At 44.2% G+C, this 21,522-nt stretch overlaps 2 protein-coding genes across 2 annotated transcripts; one reads left to right on the top strand and one right to left on the bottom strand.

Moving 5' to 3' along the window:
* Positions 1-6,164: 6,164 nt before the first annotated feature.
* On the bottom strand, positions 6,165-9,287 carry LOC128450029 (E3 SUMO-protein ligase ZBED1-like). The gene is made up of 3 exons (XM_053433435.1): positions 8,095-9,287; positions 7,045-7,664; positions 6,165-6,908 (listed from the first exon to the last, which is right to left on the bottom strand). Exons 1-3 carry the CDS (start codon positions 9,209-9,211, stop codon positions 6,507-6,509), a joined length of 2,139 nt encoding a protein of 712 aa, XP_053289410.1. The 5' UTR covers positions 9,212-9,287; the 3' UTR covers positions 6,165-6,506.
* Positions 9,288-11,918: 2,631 nt separating this feature from the next.
* chrnb2 (cholinergic receptor, nicotinic, beta 2) lies at positions 11,919-21,289 on the top strand. The gene is made up of 5 exons (XM_053433436.1): positions 11,919-12,056; positions 14,159-14,203; positions 16,620-16,729; positions 18,516-19,644; positions 21,137-21,289. The coding sequence occupies exons 1-5, from the start codon at positions 12,027-12,029 to the stop codon at positions 21,287-21,289; spliced, it is 1,467 nt and encodes a 488-aa protein (XP_053289411.1). The 5' UTR covers positions 11,919-12,026.
* The last annotated feature ends 233 nt before the right edge of the window (positions 21,290-21,522 follow it).

Below are 21,522 nucleotides of genomic sequence, written 5' to 3'. Positions count from 1 at the left end.
TATATGGACAGGTATGGACTCATCTCTTTGGGGGATTTGTTTTGGGGAAATCACATTTTGGACGTTATAGTAAATAAAACTTGCATTTTTCATGTAGGCCTGTTTTTCATGTTTTTAAACCCATAACAGCCAGTCAACCTAAAGACAACAATATTAACCTATACCTCTATAAAAGCAATTATAGGCTCCTTCTACTAGCCTGCATCAGAGTGAGATAGAAATGTTATCACCCCTCCTCCTCCTCCTCCTCCTCCTCCTCCTGTCTCTCTCATTAACACTGAGGTCTTGCGTTGAGTGGGCAGGTTAATGAGAGGCAGGTTGAGCTGAAACAATGTCTACTTCCTGTCATCACAGGACAGATGATGTGTCATCCGGCAGCGCAGGAAAAAGCCTCAGCGCGTGCGGATCAATGGACTTTTCCCCCCCTTATCTGTTTAGAGGACGTGCATGAAGCAGATTAGTCTTATTTACGGCCCTGTTGTCGCTTTGGGAGCAGATGTGTTAGGTGTGAAGCCATTCGGTTGTTCGGACATATTTTAGGTTTGTAAGTTGTCTCTAATATGGAGTTGATTTGTGCTCAGCAATGATTAGCACTGGGCAGAATGGTGAGGGGGAAACAAGTCGGCTGATTGGTTGAATAATGGCTGCCTTAATATTTTTAGTTAATCCATACACTAGTGACAGGGTGGAGGCCAGCTCACCGCCTCCGAGCAAAAGACTGTTTGTCACTTCCTGCGTAGCAGCACTCTTCACCATACACGCTCACACACCTCCATCCACACACAAATGCCTGGCCATCTGCCTTGCATTGACTAACTGTTCATCATCGCCCATTGTGCTTCTGCTCACACACACACACACACACACACACACATGGAAAGAGAGCTTTACACCACACAGTTCATCATCACAATACATCCAGGAACAATCACAAAGACATGAAGGAAAAGAGAAAACACTTTGACCCACATTGACCGGCCATTTATCGTTTCAAGCACCACGTCCACACACACACACACACTCTCAAACGAAGCGATATTTTAATACTGAGTGTTTGTATAATTATTATGTATTAATAATACAGTTAATTATCAATACACTTTTCAAAAACACACATATATATGTGCACATACATGCACATACAGATATAAGCGGAAGTAACAGTAATTATGTTAAATAAGTTAATGTAGGATTTAGTTACTAACACCCTTTATTTGCATGACACATTTTCACTTCTTCTAAGTTGGTTTGCAAAGTTTTGTACAGATATTAAATCAGACAAAATCTGTGTGAATACAAGAACGGAAAAAATGCATCAAAAACATAAAGTGCACAATTATATATATTTAGTTTACAATGTCTGTTTATATTACAGTACAACTGAAACCAATTGAAATAGCATCAGCAACAATAAAACACACTTAAATTGAATGTGACAGACTGAGCAAACTAATGGAATATCAATTAAGTGCCTAATGGTGCATTCTATTTGCACCCAGAGTGTTAGGTTCTGTCGGTTGATCTCTCCTGAGCCGGAGACACAGAGGTGTGTGCACTGAGAGAGAAAAATGCTGCCAACATGAAATATCACTTGAAGGAGCTTCATCAGCAGCCGAGCGCTAATGAGTCACCTTCCCTTAAGGGAGAAAATCTGATTAGCTGCATCCTCAGGGGCTGTAAACTCAATCCACACACAAACACACGCAAACACATGTTTGAAGAAATGCTCACCATTAGCACGTGGTCGCAGACACACACACACACACACACACACACACACACACACCTGGAGCACAAGCTCATAATAGCACCATTCAGAGATTTACCTAGAAGGGAACAAGTAAAGCACATAATTGTAAAACGTGCACAACAAAAACACGCACTGACACAGACAAAGATGTGATCTTATGTGTTTGTTCATTCATGACGGTCCCCAGACTTGTACGAATTATATCACACTCACATATAAGCAAATTAGTGCAGAGAGTGTGTGTTATTGCATCACACACACACACAATCACACAAATATCCAGTGTGACGATCGAATGAGATGGAGAAAAGTGATAACACCTCCGACTAGTCCACATCAGGACTTTGTTACAGAAGACCTCAACATGCACAGACACACAAGTGTCCTCAAACGGAGTCTTGCGTCTCCTGGCTGTGCAAGGGCGCTCAAGGACGTTTCCCCACCTGTCTCGCACGCTGCGTCGGGGATGCAGCCTTCCTGCTGTGTGAGGAGAATGTCTCCTCTTGTCATTTCCCCGGCAGCCCATGCATAATAAACAGGTCTGTGGTGCTGAGTTGACCTGATGCGGGGGTTACTGGATATGGAGCGCGCTGTGCGACAGTCCCATCAACCAAGGACGTAACGTGTACTTGGTGTAGTTTTACTGCACTTTCTTATTTATCGCCTGCGTCTTGAAACCTTTTTTCACATATGCACGACAGTCTGTGTTCACCACAACGTGTGTCCTCTGCTGTGTGAAGCCATGATGAAGTAGGTGAGTATCAACTCATCATTTCCTTGGCAGGGCTACAGTCTAGAAAGTTCTGCTCAGTCAGTTTGGCCCGTCGTCACTTTGGTGCGGCACCGCTCCGGCTCTCTGATCTCCAGCACCACCTCAACCTGCACGTCGCAGCAGACCCCCCTGTTGTCTCTCTCTCTCTTCCCGTCACTGTCTGTCTTTATTCTCTCTCCGTCTCCATCTCTGTGGACCGACTCCTACTGCACAGCAGCAGCAACAGGATCAGATAAGCGCACCGGGGGGGGCTCCATCTGTGATTAGAAATGCACAGCACACTCACAACAGAGGCCTGCATTGGTATCAGATCTGTGTGATGTGGAACGTGTGATGTCGTGTGTAAAACCGTGTGCTCTCATGTGTGATCTGTGGAAGATTATTTGTGTATGTGTGTGTGTGTGTGAGAGAGGGTTTGTGTGTTTGTGTGAGTGAATGTGCAGCAGCAGCAGCAGCACACAGCAGGCTGTGGCCCTTGAGATTAGAGGAAAGCGGAGGGAGAGCACAGAGGGTTAATAGAAACTTAAGCAGTGGAGAAGAGGAGGAAGATAAGAGACATTTGCAAAGTTAAGAGTTTTAATTTTAACTTTGTCTGAGAATGATTTAAAAAATGAAAGAGATGCTGTGGTGCAGCACACTGCTTCTGTTGCTCTGATGCATGTGTTTGTAACCGATAAGATTATCTTCCTCTGATGAAATCAGAAGATAAAACTGCTTTGTGACAATAGACATTATCCAACGTGTAAAGGTACACAAGCCTGGCAAAGTATAATAAAGAGATACAAAATATATTTATATGCTTATCAACTACGGCTTGGCAATAAAATATCATTACCGCAATATAATTTTCATCAATAGCCACAAAAGAAATGTCCATTATACATCAATATAATGATTCATGGTGAGGAGGAATAAAACATATGATTGATTGACATTGAGTTTAAAACCACAACCTCCTGTCAGGAGCAAAAATCAATCTTTAAACTCAAAAGAAATTATATTTTATTTAAACTGTATGATCAATATCGACTGAGAAATATTCTCAGTATGATTTATGCCCATATCGCCGAGCCCTATGCACCACACTATGATATATGTGTTAGAGGTGTGTTCACGACAACAATCATCGCCTGATGAAATCACGTATAGATGATAAAACTGCTTTATCACTTAGAAATGCCTTGTTAGTGCACTTACACTAGATTGAAATATGCTTATCATCAGAAAGTAATATTTTTGCAGGAATATTAAAAAACATTCATGTTTTCTAATGAATGTGCAGGACTTGTTGTTATCTCAATATGACAGACAGACGAGCTCCTCACATTGCTTCCAGACGCCAGGCTTCAAGCTGCTGATAACATGGCCTCAGGATTTATGAGAAGCCAAATAATAGCTGTTATGAAAAGCATAATCCAGTTCAAGTGATGTATTTTATTGCAATCCCTGAAATAGGCACCCCCCATTATAAGCCCCGCCATCTTTCATCCAACAGATTCCGTGCGCTGTGAGTGGAACAAATAAATCATAGTGCGGTGTTTATTCCTGATATGATGGTTCCTGGGCACTTAAAGTCTCTGTTGCTGATAGCAGAGCTTTTTCAGCACAAGATTCTTAAGGAATTGAAACCACTTTAACACGTTCACCTTGAATTTACTCTGAACTGTCTTCGAAAGATGTGACATTTAGTGCTTCAGTGAGGAAATATCAGCTTATACTTATTAAGGAAAGGGTTAAATCTGAAGTGCATTTGTCTGTTAAGGGCTAATTGTAGCATGGGGTTGGAGATGGGGGTTAGAGTAAAGTGGTTCCATCGTCCGGTATCATGATACCAGAATGTGGACTCTGAAAAAATGAATGAAATATTTGCTTTTCTGAAAGATCTAATGAATCCATTACTATCAGTATTTAAAATGATGCTGTTGAAAGCTGAAGTAGATATAAAACATGGTAGCGTTGTTGTATCATGTGTCTCCTCAACATTATGAGTCATAACAACAGCACACGCTCAGCTGGCTGCGCTTTTCTCGACCTGGATGTATTTTGAATTCGGCGACAATAAAGCCTCCATCCTCAGTTAGTCCACAGTGGGAAGGCTTTGGTATTGGAGTGCTGCGATATTGCGGCCGGATGGAGGATCAATATTAATATCTCAGTTCTATGGGCACTACAGAGCCAATTGGTTGTTGCCAGTAGATCAATGGATCTCTCCATTATTGATGTGAGAATATTTCAGCCTGAAAGGTCCCAGCAGCAGCCAAAAAGCCTTTTTAGCGGAGCGCTGACAGGAGGAGCGGAGAGCGATCCTGCTCTCCCACCAACCTTTCCTCATTTGAGCCAGCCCTATATAGAGATCATCACATCATAGTCTTAGTGGGGCAATTCAATTTAGCTCTTATTTTCTGCACATTTGTCTTCAGAGCGTGTGGACTCAAGGTTTCTAAGTTGCGCCGTGACCTACACATTACAGATGCTGTAAAATGTAATAATCAATCATTCGCTATCATCAAAAACGCTGGAATCAGGACTTGGATCTTGATATTCTCTGAGGTCCATCGGAACACTGAGATCGATGGCTATTTGATGAGAGGAAACAAAGTTGTGAGGATTACACATGGTAAACATGGCCACCATCTCATCCCGTGTAACTCCCTTTGCTCCAGGGTCCAATGGGGGAGCCCTGCTGAAATATTCATGGTGTCACATTAAGTTTGCAATATTTGCACCGGAAAACGACCAGTATACAACCTGAGCTATAGCAGAAACATCAGGACCACTCAGCGTGGCCTTTAGCATGACAGGGTGTCGTATGTGGAGACGGAGAGCGATCAGTCTTTGTGTAGGAGCATTGATGAGTGCTGCAGGCGAGCAGCCAACTTCACATGTTTATCCTGCAGTGATCAGAGCGCGTGAGTGTGGATGTTTCTGTTCTCCAGATAAGAAAATTTAGAAAAGATTAGTACGCCTGTTTTTGTCTCAGTGCCATGAAACATTAGTCTCGACTTTTATCCTGAGCCCAAAAGATTCAGTGATTTGATAAAAGCCAAGACGGCACAATCCTCTCAGTTTGTGATTTTACTTTAATAATTGAAAATGTTTCAGATCCGGATTTGCATCACACAGTATGCCATATTCCACCTTGTTAATTTATTCTGTAAAGATATAAATACTATATCTGCAACTGTCGGCAGATCTGCACATAAGACACTTGGGGTTTAGGTCAAGATTCTAAATAGATTGTCGGTGTGCATGTGAGAGTGAAAGATTGTTTGTCTCTTGTTTGTTGTATGTCAGTTGAGATTGGCTTCAAGATGCTTGATTCAAACATCATTTAAGATTATTAAGATGCATTGAGCGACCATGTACGGCACCCGGGGAGCAGATGTTGGGGGAGCAAGTTGATTTTCAAAGATTTTACCAGGAGTGGGGTTCGAACTAGGCCTGCACGATATGAGGAAAATCTGCGATGTGCGATACCATTGTTCAATATTGCGATGAGATATGACTTGCGATAAATAAACAAATATTGAAGTGTGCATATTAGCTATACAGTTCCTGTCTTTCTGCTATAATAGGTACACTGCTAACATAGACCCCAAACATTGAATAGCCTATGCCCACTGAATAAAGAAATGAAATAAGTTATTTTATTTAACTTTTATTGAACAAAGTGCACAACATGAACACCCAACGAAGTTTAATTTCCCCTGCTCTATTTAAAATATTTTCTTCTAAACTGAACAAAACCATTGAACTCTTGAAATAAAAAAATATCTGGGGGAAAACAACTTAAATAATTAAATAAATATAAATTAAACATGGGCATGGCAATTTAAAATAACTAATGTCTCCCATTACAATCATCAAGGCCCTCGACTCCGCCCAACAAGGTGCAGAGATCTATAGTATGCGGGGGAAAATTGAAATAACTAAATCAAGATACAATCAGGAAAAAAAAAATCTACCCTTATGGCAAGTTATTCTTTAGGGCAAGTTCTTGGCCAAGAAAACCAGCATGTTGACTTTGCTGGGTTTCAAACATGCACGTTGACATGTTACCACATTCCCTGATGTGCTGAATAGCCTCTCAGAGGGTGAACTAGTGGCAGCTATACAAAGATACCTCCGAGCTAGTTTGCTCAGCCTTGAGTAGGTGACCTGGTGGAGTTTCCACCAAGCCAAAGGGTCTGCCTCACTGTCAATGGTGGGGGACAGCAAGTAGCTGTTAAGTTCAGCTTCAAGAGCTTGCTCCAGCTGCATGGAAGATGCGGTGGGAGTGGTGGGGCCTGGACTTGTTTTGAGCAAACTGCCCAATGATCGCTTTGCCTTCTTGTTGCTGGGTGGATCCATGCTTTGGGCCTCAGTGTTGTCAGAAGGTGTTCCCTCCTAAAACAGAGAGACAATTAAGAATACATAGAAAAATACACATGTTCCATTCACATTCAGATAATGCACCATCTGATTACAGTATGTGACATCTTGTATCCCACCAGTGCTCATGTCAAATGTATAACCCAATTACCTTCCGTGCTGTTTCTTTCATTTCTGACATCACCCTGGTCTTGATGTCTTGGACTCTTTCGCTGCTGATGTAGCTGACCTTGAACCTGGGGTCCATGAAGGATGCAGTGTCCAGAAGTTCTTGTGTTGCTGGGTCATCATACTTTGTATTCATGTAATCCAGGATTTTCACTTTAATGGTCTTGGTTAAATTGGTGTCATCTTCCTTTTCTGCAAGAACTGATGTATTCAAGAGATGAAGGACTGGTTTCACATATGAAACACTCACATAGCTTTCCCCGGAAAGAGCATCAGTAAATACTTGCAAAGGGTGTAATGCCAGGTTTACAGACTCCAGTACATCCAGGTCCTGCCAGGAGGGAACCAGATGCCGTGTTTTTCGGTCTGCCGAGAGGACATTAGATATGGCTTGCCGCTGCTCCAAGATCCTCTCCATCATCTTTTGCCTCGAGCCCCACCTAGTTGGGCATTCTGTGATGAGTGAGTGCTCTGGGAGGTTGTGCTCCTGTTGTGCTTCTTTCAGTGCCATCTTCTGCTTCCAGCTGTGGGAGAAATGTCCCACCAATTTTTTACAAAGCCCAGCAGCACGGGCAATGCGGCTGTCATCTTTAACAGCATTTTCTGGAAAGACAGGAAAACACATGAAAAAAATATTAAAACCTACCAGTAATCATTGTAGCCTAACTGCAAAATCTAACAATTTTCTAATAATTACAAAGAAATAATTCAGAGACTGCATAATTAACTACAATTATTACAAAGTAATAATTCAGGGACTACATACTAGTTAACTACAGTAATTACAAAGTAATGATTCAGGGACTAGACAGACTACCATTATGTGGCATGTAGTAGTAGTTTAACTTGTAGGCATGAGCTCAAAATCAATAGGTTACAAAACAATAGACACAGAGGTTCTCAAAAAACAAAAAACAATATAAAATAATAACAATAAATAACAAAAACAATAATAAAACAATAATATTACAAAATAAGACGGCAATAGATAACAATAATGCCACGTAAAGCAAATGTATTAATTTACACTTACCGATGGCAAGATGCAGCCTGTGGCCAAAACACTGAAGTCTGACCCAGTGGTTGAGTTCGGTGGCCTTCACAACGTTTGACCCGTTGTCGGTGGTGATGCAAGCTAGCTGCTCTTCCCGCAAATTCCAGCTGGTCAAAGCCTCACGTAGTCCACACGCAATGTTTTCCCCAGTGTGTTCTCCGGGGAAGTAGGCTGTCTGTAGACATCGCGTTTTCAGTTCAAAGTCTTGATCCAGGAAGTGTACAGTGAGGCTGATGTAGGGCTCTGTCGTTCGACTGGACCAAAGATCTGTGGTACAGGCGTAGTGTTCAATTTGACCCAGTTCCGATTCCACTGTCTTCCTGCATGTGTCGTACATTTTTGGAATGGCGACTTGGGAAAAATAATTGCGTGATGGAATGCTGTATCTTCGGTCCAGTTTCCTTATCAGACTCACAAAACCATCTTTGGTCACTGTGTTTATAGGCATCATGTCCTTAGCCAAATAACGAGTTATGGCCTCTGTTATTTCTCCGTGGCGTTTGGATGTTTTCTCGTAAGGAGTCACGCACGCAAAACTCTGAGAAATGGACTGTTGCAAGGTTTTAGATTTGCTGCTACTCACCGTTTTTGGTTTTGTGGTTTGGCTAGCTTTGAATTGTTCGTGTAGTTCTTTATGGTTGTGTTGCAGGTGGTGATGGAGGTTTGTTGTATTTCCTCTGGAAGTTGCCACAGCTGTTCGGCATGTTTTACACAGTACCTGTGTTTGTAACACGTCGTCGCTACGGAATCCAAAATAACTCCAAATTGCAGAAGTGCAGTTCTTTTTCACCACAAGGTCTTCGTCAACCACATTTTCCTCGCTATTCTCTCCTTTCTCCGCCATCGTGTTACATAGACTCGCAGTCGCCACAAAATTAACACCAACTAATTTGAGGGTGGCTCCGGAACACATAGGACCCGGGGGAACATAGGACCCGGGGACGCTGCCGGCGCCGACGGCTAGCTGTTGCTTCATCTGATTAGCCAAATGGTGTGAATGCATGGCGCATGTATCCAGGGCTCCATCTGATAGGTCAAATGTTCGCATGCTGGGTGTGAATACATGGCGCGTGTAAATAAAATGATTTTTATTCATCGCGTTTCAGGCATCTTTTCCGATGTGTTAACCGCGCATGTTCATATCGCGATGACGATGAAAATACGATTTATCGGTCAGCCCTAGTTCGAACCCACGCAGACAAACGTCCATTGGATCTTAAGTCCAACGCCTTAACCACTCGGCCATCCTGGTCCTCGATATAGGGCAAATATAATATGGATAACTAAAAAATTGTAACTGATCATTTTGACGGTTTAGAAAGCGGTTAAGTCGTCGCCCGCTTTAGACATGAAACTAGCATTCACATTTTGAGCTCGGCTGACTGAAATATGGATGTTTTCTGCTTCATCATTGTTCAAGTGAATAGTATTAGCTTCCTGTCTCCACTGACAGTGTTATTGCCTTGCGCTTCTGAGAATAATATGCACTACTCATATGGCTCAGACGCAGACAGTAATACTTATTTCCCTCATGAATATGTGCACACAAAAAATAAGACTCAAAGAAGAAAAGCGGCACTCGTGCACAATAAACAACCGGAGCACTACAGGCATGTGCTGACAGGCTGCGTCTTCGTGATGTTGAATAAGCGAGAGAAGAGGCAATAAATGGACGGTGGCTGTCAGCGACAGGGAGATGGAGATAACAGGAAGGAGAGAGAGGGAGACAGGCACTGAGAGGAGAGAAAAGAGAGATATGGACTGACTGGGAGGATGGAGAGATAGACATAGTGCAAAAGAGAAGGAGACAGGATGCAGGAAGGCGGAGAGGGAGAGGGAGAGAAGGGAGAGCGAGGAATTACGAGAGTGAATAGAGTCCTCATTGATCCGCAGACAGAGGCCATCATTCCTGCTCAGTGAACACAGCAGCGCTACAGGGCAGGTTGGAGGGTGAGGGGGGGGGAGTGGAGCTCAAGGGAGGAGTAGACGGTGAGGAGGGGGGGGCAGCGTGTCACAGAGGGAGAGCTGCAGGGACACAGTCAGAGCTTCAGTGGAAAAACAGAATAAGTGGGGTTCATCAACATGTGCTGTTTTTGACATTTCCAATTTGTTATTAAGATTATGCATTGACTTTCTACACACACGTTGTCAGTCGTGTCCGTGTGTTTGACGTACATCGTTACTGACGTGATCCCAGCCGCTGGTCATTTATTCCTGAGGATTTCTCTTCATGCAGAGCTTCCTACTTTCTCTGTGTAACTTGCACATGAGAGGAAAGAAACAAGCTACGGTGCCTCAAGTCTGAATCCATGCTTCTTCACAGAGGAGAACCATCATATCACCATTTCCATATTTGTACATCACTAATTAAACAAGTCTCGACATTTCTTCATTCGTCAAATGTACCTTGCGTTATTTTTAATCATATTTACTTACCTTTATAACTCTACGTAAATACTCTTTAGTGTCTTATATTTACTTTCTCTGTCCTATAGGTTTTATTATTGATTGATCTAACATCAGAAAAATGCAGATGACTATTTTCTAAAGCCTGACAAGTCCAAACCCCAAAGATATTGGGTTTACAGACACGAAATAAAACAACAGCTGAAGTCATTGTGTCGAGTACATTGACATTATCTAATTGACATTATCTAATCTAGCTTTTGTTCACTATTACATTGTCTCAGATGATGCATTTAAAAAGGGGCGAAAGAGGTGATAAAACCTGTAATATGGGATTGTCTAGGGCTGGACTCAAGCCTCCTCTGCAGATAGTTGTTACTGTTAAGTCTATAGTCTGTTTTATGAGTGTGTGTATGTGTGTTTTATGTCTATATATTGAAATTGAAATGTTCTCATCTGAATGTGTGTTTCTTCAAATTTAGAGAAAACTTCAAATGAAACATAACAGCGTGTTCATTCCGTCCACATTGACATTTACATGTTTGTTTTCCTGCGCTGCTAATAGCCTCTAAAAGAGCAGGTTAGAATATGACAACACTGGTACCATGCTAACAGTAAGCAGCCTGTGTTTACCTTCAGGGGGAAGGTGTGAGGGAATAGTGAGAGAAGATGCAGCACAGGAGTGAACAGATGCCAAAGAGGCAGGGAGTGAAAAGCAGGAGGAAGAGAGAGAAGGAGGGAGGCAGGAGGAGGTGCGGCCCTGTTCTGTGCATCATGTCTCTCTGTGCAAACGGCTTCCCTCCCGTGCATGGTGTTATGACAGCTCTGCCCAAAGTCGACCGCTCACACAGACACGACTGCAGTCGGCTGCAGGACGAGGGATGGTGGACAGGAGGGAGTGCTTAGGCGGGAGGGGGGGGGAGTGAGAGATGGAGTGAAAATAACCCAAAGCTAAAAAAGACTGGCAGTGGGAGAGAAGTGCAACACGGCAGAGGGAAATAGAGGGAGACAGAGCCAAGGCACAAAGAGAGCGATGGAGAGGATATAGAGACATTCAGACTGGTTGACTCAGTCTCATGATGTCAGATCCTTTAAGAAGTGTGTATCGAGCTGTGCTGACGTGCTCCAGCCGCCAGTGATGAGTAATGCCATGCTTCAAGGCCTTTGAATTCCCAATACAAACAGATAGCCAATGCACGCCTCAGTGCTGGGAGTGAGGAGGGCAGTGGCCAAACCGATTTCCTGCCCCTGAACGTCTGCAGAGCAAATCCGATACGATAGAGTTCTTTTCAACTGATGCCAGGAGGGACACAGATGGCTACAACTTTTTTCTCTGTCTCCACTATCGGGACAGATGAGGATGTTGATCATAATGTGTTCTCATTACAGGCGGCCTCGGGGCGGACACGGAGGAGCGGCTGGTGGAGCATCTTCTAAACCCAGCCCACTACAACAAGCTGATCCGTCCTGCCACTAATGGCTCCGAGCTGGTTACCGTGCAGCTGATGGTGTCGCTGGCCCAACTCATCAGCGTGGTGAGTGTGCACGTGTGTCCGGGCTCGTGCGTTTGAATCTGTGCGCCCCATTTTTCTCACGAACAGTAAGATTCAGGGGGATTTTGAGAAGGTTTGGAGAGAGAAAAAACAAAATAGCAGCAGTGAAAGAATTATTGAGATTCTGCACTTGAATAATACATAAATACCAAGATTTAATTATGCTTCTCTCCACTACTTCTTGGCAAATCAACTGCAATATGTAGTCAAATAGACCCAAACACACATCTACGATAACCCACGGCCAGAATTAGTCACAAAATCAATTTAAAACCAGCTTAATTGCTGACTCTCCCTTCCAACTACAATCAATCACGACACTGTGTTCCTGTAAGAACAACACAGCCTGTGGAAAACCAATAGAATCACTAAATCATCACAAGCACCATATAAATACATCCTGATTCGGCAAATTTGCCACTTCACAACACCCCTGACTACTTTCCATCATGGTAACTAAAGGAAATCGCTCATTTCCTTCAGTAAAGATTGATTGAGGCGTTACAAGCCCGAGAATGTAACAATTGATTAAATAATGTAATCATTCTATGCCTGTTATTTATATCCTGATTATTGGATTCTAAACAGAAAGGCCCACGAAATCTAAAAAGCCATGCTCATCAGCAAACGTTTCTTCTTCGTCTTCTTCTTCTTCTTCTTCTTCTTCTTCTAATCTGCCTCTTTCATTCTTGCGATCTCTACATGGACGTCTTACATTAGATCACTTGTAAACACTTCACTGGTATCTCCTTAATTGGACATCCTCCAGTACGTCACTTCCTGTCATGAGATATTCGGCGGAGCTAATTGTGGCGTGACACAAATCTAGCTGATCCTTAAAGAAAGTTCAAATATTTGGTTAGATCCTGTCCTAGTTACTGTAGTCATCTCAATGGACACGAGCCTCCTTCAACCAGTCATCATCTATCACAACATCATTTTGATTTATTCACTTCCCTTTTGTCAGTCATTTGTCTCCACTCAGCGTTTCTGCCACTCGTCGCCAAACTCTCGTTTCCCCTTTTATCACAAAACAACACTTCCCATGTTCCCCTGACGCAGCAGATGAACTGTAGATTCACATTTAATCAAGCATTTTACTTCAAACACCTCCTTCAAGCATTCACCATTGATATTACTCCATGTGATTAATAAACAAGATTATCTCTCTCCCTTTTCACTGTACCTCTTTTTTTCTTTTCCTCCTTCCCCTCCCCCCATTGCTGTCTACCACTCTGACTGTCAGACTGTTCTTATTACTAATATCCCTAGCATTAGATAACAATATAATTTCCCCTTCCTATCCATGACAAACTCAGAAGTATTTTATGGTTATCTTATCTCTTATCTTAGCTCAGGAAACAATAGTTAGGATAGAATTTAGTTGTTCCTATATATTAAGTTAGAACTTTTTCCCCCCCACATATTCTTCCTTGTAATTTAATTTTGTGGAGTAAAAGCAGAAATGCTGTAAAATTCAAATATTCAAGTAAAGAACAGGTAACTCATAGTTGTGGGTGAATACAGAATTCGAGTAAGTGTCAAACAAGAAGTGTATTAGTTCATCTTTGTGTAGATTAAAGTGTTGCTCCAGTGATTTTACACACACAAAGGCTGGTTGGCTCATTATGTGGAGTACTGCTCAGCTTAGGAAAACAGTTGTATAATGGCTCCGGTGGCTCTGGAGGAGCTTTTTCTAAAAGTCTGAGAAATGAATCCTGATGATGACATAATCAGTGTTATCCTGACTGGAGTTTGACCTCAGTGTTTTTTCTTACTTTGATTATTATTACAGAAAGTCTGTGCTACAAACTGGGTCGTGGAGTTTGAAAGACATTTACATCAAGCACGTAGGAAGGGTTTAATGAAAGATGTTATCAGGTTTCATTATGCAGCCATTGTTTCTGAAGCATGACTCAGCCTTCAGGGACTAAATGTCAGGATGTTCCGGCCTCGCTGTATTCTTGTTATGGATTTATTGAAAAAACATGTCAAATATATGGTGTGCAGCTTGTTGAAAGTGCTGTGATGAATCACCGAAGCATAGACACCTTCACTAACAGTATTTTATTCTTTCTCTGCAGCATGAACGGGAGCAGGTGATGACCACTAACGTCTGGCTAACACAGGTGAGACTTCCTGCTCTTTTCTGCTCTATAATTTAAATATATCGACGCAACTCACACAGAAAGGACAAATGAAAACTAAACAATGACTGAAGGGTTTGATGTTTCTTTGGATTTTACAGTGTGACAGTCAGGTCAGTGTAAGTGAATCACAGGCTAATAGATATGTAGTGTGGCTGTGTCCCAATTCAGGGGCCGCCTCCTTCGCCACCTAGAACGTTAAGGCTGACCTGAAAGGAGCCGGTCTGGTCTACGGAGGATTTCCGTGATCGGTGTCACCAGCTTGTCCCGCCCTTATCGCTGTTTCCTAGCAACGGAGCTAAAGTTGGACATGCCGAAAAGGTTTTATTGCCCCTCGGTTATTTTGAACATGGGAAACACTGTTCGGTTGAGCTGAAGCGTGGTACTGAAGCATTGTCTCTCAGCGTCTCATAGTTTAGCAGCGCCATTACTGCTCTGAAAAACCTTTCGGCATCGAAGCGCAATGAATCCTGGGATAGGTTGAACCAGGAAGGAGTCAACCCGTCGGAGCATCTATTTTCTGAAATTGAAAGGATGCATGTGTCAGCCACATTTGAAGGAGCCCAGGAAATGGGACAGTCTAGTCATGCTGCAGTGACGCAAACAGTCTTCAAATGCAGCCTCTGAAGGATCCAGCCCCTGAATTGAGACACAGCTACAGACAGTGACTGATGCTCCCTCTGCAATTTACTAAATATAATCATGCGTAATAGTGTCATACCAGTATATCACCAGCATGTGTGCAGTGGTCCAGTTACTGGAGGAGAAAGATGCATCTCTGTGTTCCTCATTCGGAGCAGCAGCCCTTCGATCTGACAAGACTGGTGAAGCGTCAGATATCAAGAGAGAAAAACAGAAAAAAATATTCAAGACAAGAGACATTTTATGAGCAAAAATCCCGGCTTGTTGTTTTTTTTACATATACAAAACAAATAACTGATGATAACAAAAAGTGCATTGCACAAAAATGCTGGACCAAAGTGTCCCACTTGATTTGGGGATTTTGGGACGAGACCTATGAGCTCACCGCGTGAAACCTGTGAATAATGTGACTCTGACTGGGCGGTGACCCTCTTCTACATGGCTGGCTCTTAGTAAAGCTTACAGCTGAGGCCTCAACCTGTCTACACACACACACACACACACACACACACACACACACACACACACACACGAACACACACACACACACGGTAAACAAATGCTTTCACCCACACATACATTATCAACATATGCGCTTGCTGTGGAGAGCAGGTGATAGAACAATTTGCAGGCATATGTTGAGTTTGGATTTAAATTAAGATAAAACAGATGAGATTCCCTCCCTCTGTATATAATGGATATATAATGGATGCTGCTCTGTATTTTTCTCTCTAGTGATCACAAACACATGCACACACGCACACTTAAGCACATACAGCTGCACCTGAGCAAGTTGGGATTGGATGGAATGGAGCGTAGAATGGACATCAGTTCACACAGTCCTGTCTCCATTACTTCAGAGGACATTACATTCACTTGCATCGATCACGGAGACCATAGTTACCCTTTGCCAAACCCTAACTGTAACCTTAACCTCACCGTAAAATATATTTTCACCTTAAAGGATAATGATCTACGTTATGTAGACTTGTTATATTGTCCTACAACATCCCTTATACCTTGACCACACACACAAACACACACACACTTAAGCACATTCTCTTGCACCTAAGCAAGTTAGGATTTATGGCAGGGAACGGAGCGCAGAATGGCCATCAGCGTTCTGAGGATTCCTCGCTGTCTGTAAGCAGGGGAAGCAAGGACAACTGTCCCGAGCCAAGACAAACTGTAATGACCATCATGCATCACTGTTACTGCAGGCAACCCAGCGTGGGATTTACAGCTCCGACATGGCAGGAACACAGAAGAGCCAGACAGGGCTGCTGTTACAGGTCACAGAGGCCTCGGCGTGCCAATGTCGAACGACTGACCCACAACACACGGAACAAGATTATCCCGGTCTTTTTTACACAAGGTTATGCAGAGGACACCAGTTTTTTTTTTTTGCTGCTGCGCACACGTGCACACACTGGGAACCAGCCTCATTGCAGATGCCATTTTAATCAAGCTGATTGGTTTGTGCCTGGTTGTGTTTAAAAGACCATTCAGGGTCAGGGTGGACACGAGTGCTTCTCTATCCCTCTTTGGCTCGTAGTTTAAGGTATGAGGCAGGACAGACAGCGCAGGATGTTCCCCAGGCTTATGTGGCTCCTAATGTATTATATTGACCACTGACTGACTGACTGACTGACAGACACAAAGATGGACAGACAGATGTTCTCTCTTCACAACGTCTTCTTGCTGCAGTGGGATTTGCTGATGAGTGACTAAGCATTGTGTTCTTATTGACCCTCAGGAGTGGCAGGACTATCGGCTGACTTGGGTCCCTGAAGAGTTTGATGGGATGATGAAGGTCAGGCTGCCCTCAAAGCACATCTGGCTGCCTGACGTGGTGCTTTACAACAAGTGAGTCACGCTCTCAGCCTCCTGCCCTCACTGCAGGCGGCTCCCAGAAGTCATACATGGAATCTAGAAATCAAGCCCAGCAACAGCACATGGAATTCTCATACACAACCCTGATATTGTTAATATACCTGGTGCGGTGAAGCAGTTCCACTTGCTACAGATGTCACTTTGGATCCAAACATCGATGACGTGCCAGGAGTCTAAGTGGGTTTAAGAGTCATACATCCTGACCTGCCACACATGACTGAATCTGACCACTGTAATCTGCTCACATCACTCATGCCACATTACTGTACAGTGTTTGCAGCTCTCATGAGACACTTCAAAGATTGAATCAGCTGCACACAGCAGGTTGACGCATATACAGTAGATGCATGCATGACGGATTTAACTTGCACATATAGTCACAAGTGCAAACACACTAGAAGTGAGTGTTAAATGAGTTGTGTATAATGGGTGATGTTTGGGTGATAAATAACTGTGACTTTACATTTTTATTTAGAGTCTCTCCTCAGGACCATCCCTCGCTGATCAATTCTCACTGTATCTATAACATCTAGTATAATTATACATAACTCCAGACTATGTAATTATACTATGTATAATCAGAGGAACATCACTGGGCTGGTTTAAGTTGTAATTTTCTGATCCACCATGCACAAAAGTCGTGGAGTTCCACAAGGCTCAGTACTGGGACCACTACTTTTCACTTTATACACGTCTCTTTTAGGCAATATTAACTCATAAATTTGTATTTTTACACATATGACCTAAATTAAAAAATGACAATTGATCCAATTTTATATTAAATGCACTGTATTTCATTGCAATGTTTTGTTTAATACAAATATTTTCAAACACGGAACAGAAACACGACTTAATTAGAACTTCACTGTATGTCAGAGGGGGTTAAGGATGTTGCAGGCCACTTCTCTTAGTGTAATGGAATCTGAGATCAGTCTGCTGTATGTGAAGCAGCTCATCAGAGCGGAGTGATCTCTCTGGCCCTTCTCCTCTTTCCCTGTCTCAGCCTTTACTTCAGTAAAGATTAAAAGATCTCCGACCCACCTCACTGTGGATAGAATGATCCTGTTAATCCCACATACCCCAGTTCGTCTCGCTGTCCTCCCTCTCGGTCGTGCTGGACTCCTGTCAGTCACTTCAACAGGAGGATAGTCTCTGTGTATGGCAGCAACAGAGCCTTAAATTTCAGGAAGTTTCTGTTTCTTAGAATGAACACATGTGTCTATAAAGACAGAAATTACGAATAATTTAACTAAACTAAACTAAACCATTAGCCATAATCCAGTAGTTTTCTTGCCAGATATTTAAGTTTAGTAGAAAGTCAGTCAATGGCCTTCACGTTGTCAGCAGACTTTAAAGTGAAGTGTCTAATTTGAGCCGTTTGACTCTGTCCACTCTGACCTGGGAGCCATGTTTCCTGTCTAGACTGCGTGATCATTCGATACAGCTAGCTCGTTCCTCATGTTTGAATGATCAGGTGTGCGTCACCCTGCCGCCCTGAGACGCCTCCAACCTCACAGCCCCTGTATCTGTTTATGTGTGTGTGTTTGTCTGTTTGTCTGTTTGTGTGTGTCCCGCTCTGTAATGAGTATGTATTGCATAAGGGGATGTGTCACAGTTCAAAAGACTCGGGGGAAACATGGCCTCTCATTATAATTTGTGTTAACCAAATTGTTAAATAATAGAATAGAAAATGTTTCTGTTGAAGTTTGACTCTCCTCTATGTGTTTCTCCTCTCCATCTCTCTCCACCTGTTCCTCAGTGCCGACGGTGTGTACGAGGTGTCCTTCTACTCCAACGCCGTGGTCTCCCACGACGGAAGCATCTTCTGGTTGCCCCCAGCCATCTACAAATCAGCCTGTAAGATCGAGGTCAAGCACTTCCCCTTCGACCAGCAGAACTGCACGCTGCGCTTCCGCTCCTGGACCTACGACCGCACCGAGATCGATCTGGTCCTCCGCGCGGACGTGGCCAGCATGGACGACTTCACGCCCAGCGGGGAGTGGGACATCATCGCCCTGCCAGGCAGACGGAACGAGAACCCCGCCGACCCCACCTACGTGGACATAACGTATGACTTCATCATCCGCAGGAAGCCTCTTTTTTACACCATCAACCTCATCATCCCGTGTGTCCTCATCACCTCACTGGCCATCCTGGTCTTCTACCTGCCGTCGGACTGCGGAGAGAAGATGACGCTCTGCATCTCAGTGCTGCTGGCGCTCACTGTGTTCCTGCTGCTGATCTCCAAGATCGTGCCGCCCACTTCCCTGGACGTGCCTCTGGTGGGGAAGTACCTGATGTTCACCATGGTCCTAGTCACCTTTTCTATCGTCACCAGTGTGTGTGTGCTCAACGTGCACCACCGCTCACCCACCACACACACCATGCCCCCTTGGGTTAAACTGGTGTTCCTCAACAAGCTCCCTGCCCTGCTCTTTATGCGCCAGCCGAGGAACAGCTGCGAGCGCCAGCGGCTTCGCCAAAGAAGGAGGGCCCAGGAGCAGAAAGAGGGCGGGCGCAGCGGGGAGGCGGGGGCCCTGATGGTGGGTCTCGGGCTGGGTGGGAGTGGCGGGAGCGGAGGGGGAACCACAACAGGGGTGTTCAGCAAAGAAGACAGTGACCCTTGTACCTGCTACGTGAACCGGGCGTCTGTTAAACAGTTTGGAGGGGATCTGGGAGGTGCAGGGGGTGGATCCTTGGATGGTCTGAATAGGGTGAGGGAGGGCAGGGAAGGGGGCTCTGGAAACGTGCCCCGGGGCCAGCAAGCAGGGGGGGGTCCTGCTCTGACTCAGGCCCTGTTGGCCCAGGCCTGTCCAGGGTTTGAGGAAGCCGTGGAAGGAGTTCGCTTCATCGCCAACCACATGAAGGGTGAAGATGATGATCAAAGTGTGAGTATCACTGTATTTTTACTGTGGAAAACCATTTACACACAATACTGTATAACTCCCTGTGGCTCCTTATAAGAGACCGACCCATAATTTTGCCCTTTATACCAGCAATAATAACGAAATTCTATGATGTAAAATAATTTGATCAGTTTTTTAAACATTATAAATTGTAATCTGGGTAGCAAAATATGGATCACGTCTGTGTTCACGCATCTTTTCCCATGAGACGTCTTTCCAGCAAATCATGCATGTTGTGATGATGAACATGAATATGGACCCGCACGTCGGTATTTACGCATCTCTTCTCATATGCCAATAAACTTGATTGGCTTTGACCCCAGTAATCCATATTGGTCGGGCTCCAGATGTAAATTGTTCTCCCGGGCAGCTGTTGACAATAAAAAACACCAGATATGAACATACTATGGACAAAGACACCAACAAACTGGTGTCATAATAGAGACTTTATCATTTCAAGATAAAAGAAAAATTCACTGATGTAGGTTTAAATAACTTGGTTAAATATACACTCTGCTGATGCTGCCAGTTAATCTTTCATCGCTGCAGTTTACTGCTTTTCAATTTGAGACCAATATATCTGTAACAAATAGATTTGGTGGTAACACAGGGCCGCCTGTGTGTCCCCTGGGTTCTTCTTCACACCACGGTACCTTATAATCTAGTAGTCTCTATGTGGATAACATCTCAAATCACCTGCTTTTATGGGAATATGTTGGTAACAGGCACATCTGAGCAGCACTGATCTCTCCTCTCCCAGCGCCATATCATGTTATAGTGATGATCGGGGCTCGCAGCCGCGCCGTTTAGCTCTGCCATTTGAAACGCATGGGGGACCACGCCGGAGCCTAAGCAGAGGAGACAGATCTGGTGACGTAATCGTAGCCCCCTCTAAATATTCAACGCAGACATGCAATTATAGCAGCGGCATGACGTGTGCATGGAGAAGGGGAACAAGTGGAGGAGCGCCAGGAACGGAGGAGCCAGGACTGTGGTGGGGCGAGGGTGGCATCTTTTTATCGCTTCCCCTCAAGGCATCTTAGGAGACTCTCTCGCAGTGAAAGAAGCCGACAGGGGAATTAACACTCCTCTGTAATTCTGTCCATCATCGCCATAGTTACCATCCCATCTCCATGCCGACTGTTTTGAAAACCCTCCCTCTCCTCTCCTGCCTCAGCTCTTCCAAATCCCCTCTCGCCTCCCCTCTCCTCCCCAAGTCATCATAGCCGGGGTTAGAGTGTCAGCACACCCTCTGGTTCCTCTGCCCTCCATCACTCTCTCTTGTCTCCCATGTCCTCCTCAGCCTCCTTGACTCACGCTGGACCTCATCAGTGCTCTGTGGCAGAACAAGTCTCCGCTCGCATTAACCCTTCACCTCTATTAACCCCCCTCCCCTGCATACATAACAAAGCAAGAGTGATTCTGCTCACCGTAATCATTCTCTCTACCCCCCCCACCCCCCCTCCATCCACAGGTGAGCGAGGACTGGAAGTACGTCGCCATGGTGATCGACCGCCTCTTCCTGTGGATCTTCGTGTTCGTGTGCGTGTTCGGCACGTTGGGCATGTTCATGCAGCCCCTCTTCCAGAATTACACGGCCAAGACCATCACCAGCACGCCGGGCTGAGCATCCCCCCCCTCTCCCCCGCCACGAACACGCTGACGGACAGCTTCCCCCCCCCGACCAATCAGCACAGCAGAACAGCAGAGGGCCGGAGGCGGGGATGGTAGGGGGGGAGCGGGTCTAGGGTTTTTATTTTGTTGTATCTATGGAACCGGAACCAGAACTGGAACTGAAAAAGGAATCACACCCATTACCTTTATATAGTAACATTTTTTGCAATGAACAACAGATTTTTC

This window comes from Pleuronectes platessa, chromosome 10 (genome assembly GCF_947347685.1).
Source record: "Pleuronectes platessa chromosome 10, fPlePla1.1, whole genome shotgun sequence".
In the NCBI taxonomy this organism is placed as follows: domain Eukaryota; kingdom Metazoa; phylum Chordata; class Actinopteri; order Pleuronectiformes; family Pleuronectidae; genus Pleuronectes; species Pleuronectes platessa.
This window is presented reverse-complemented; position numbering and strand designations above follow the sequence as displayed.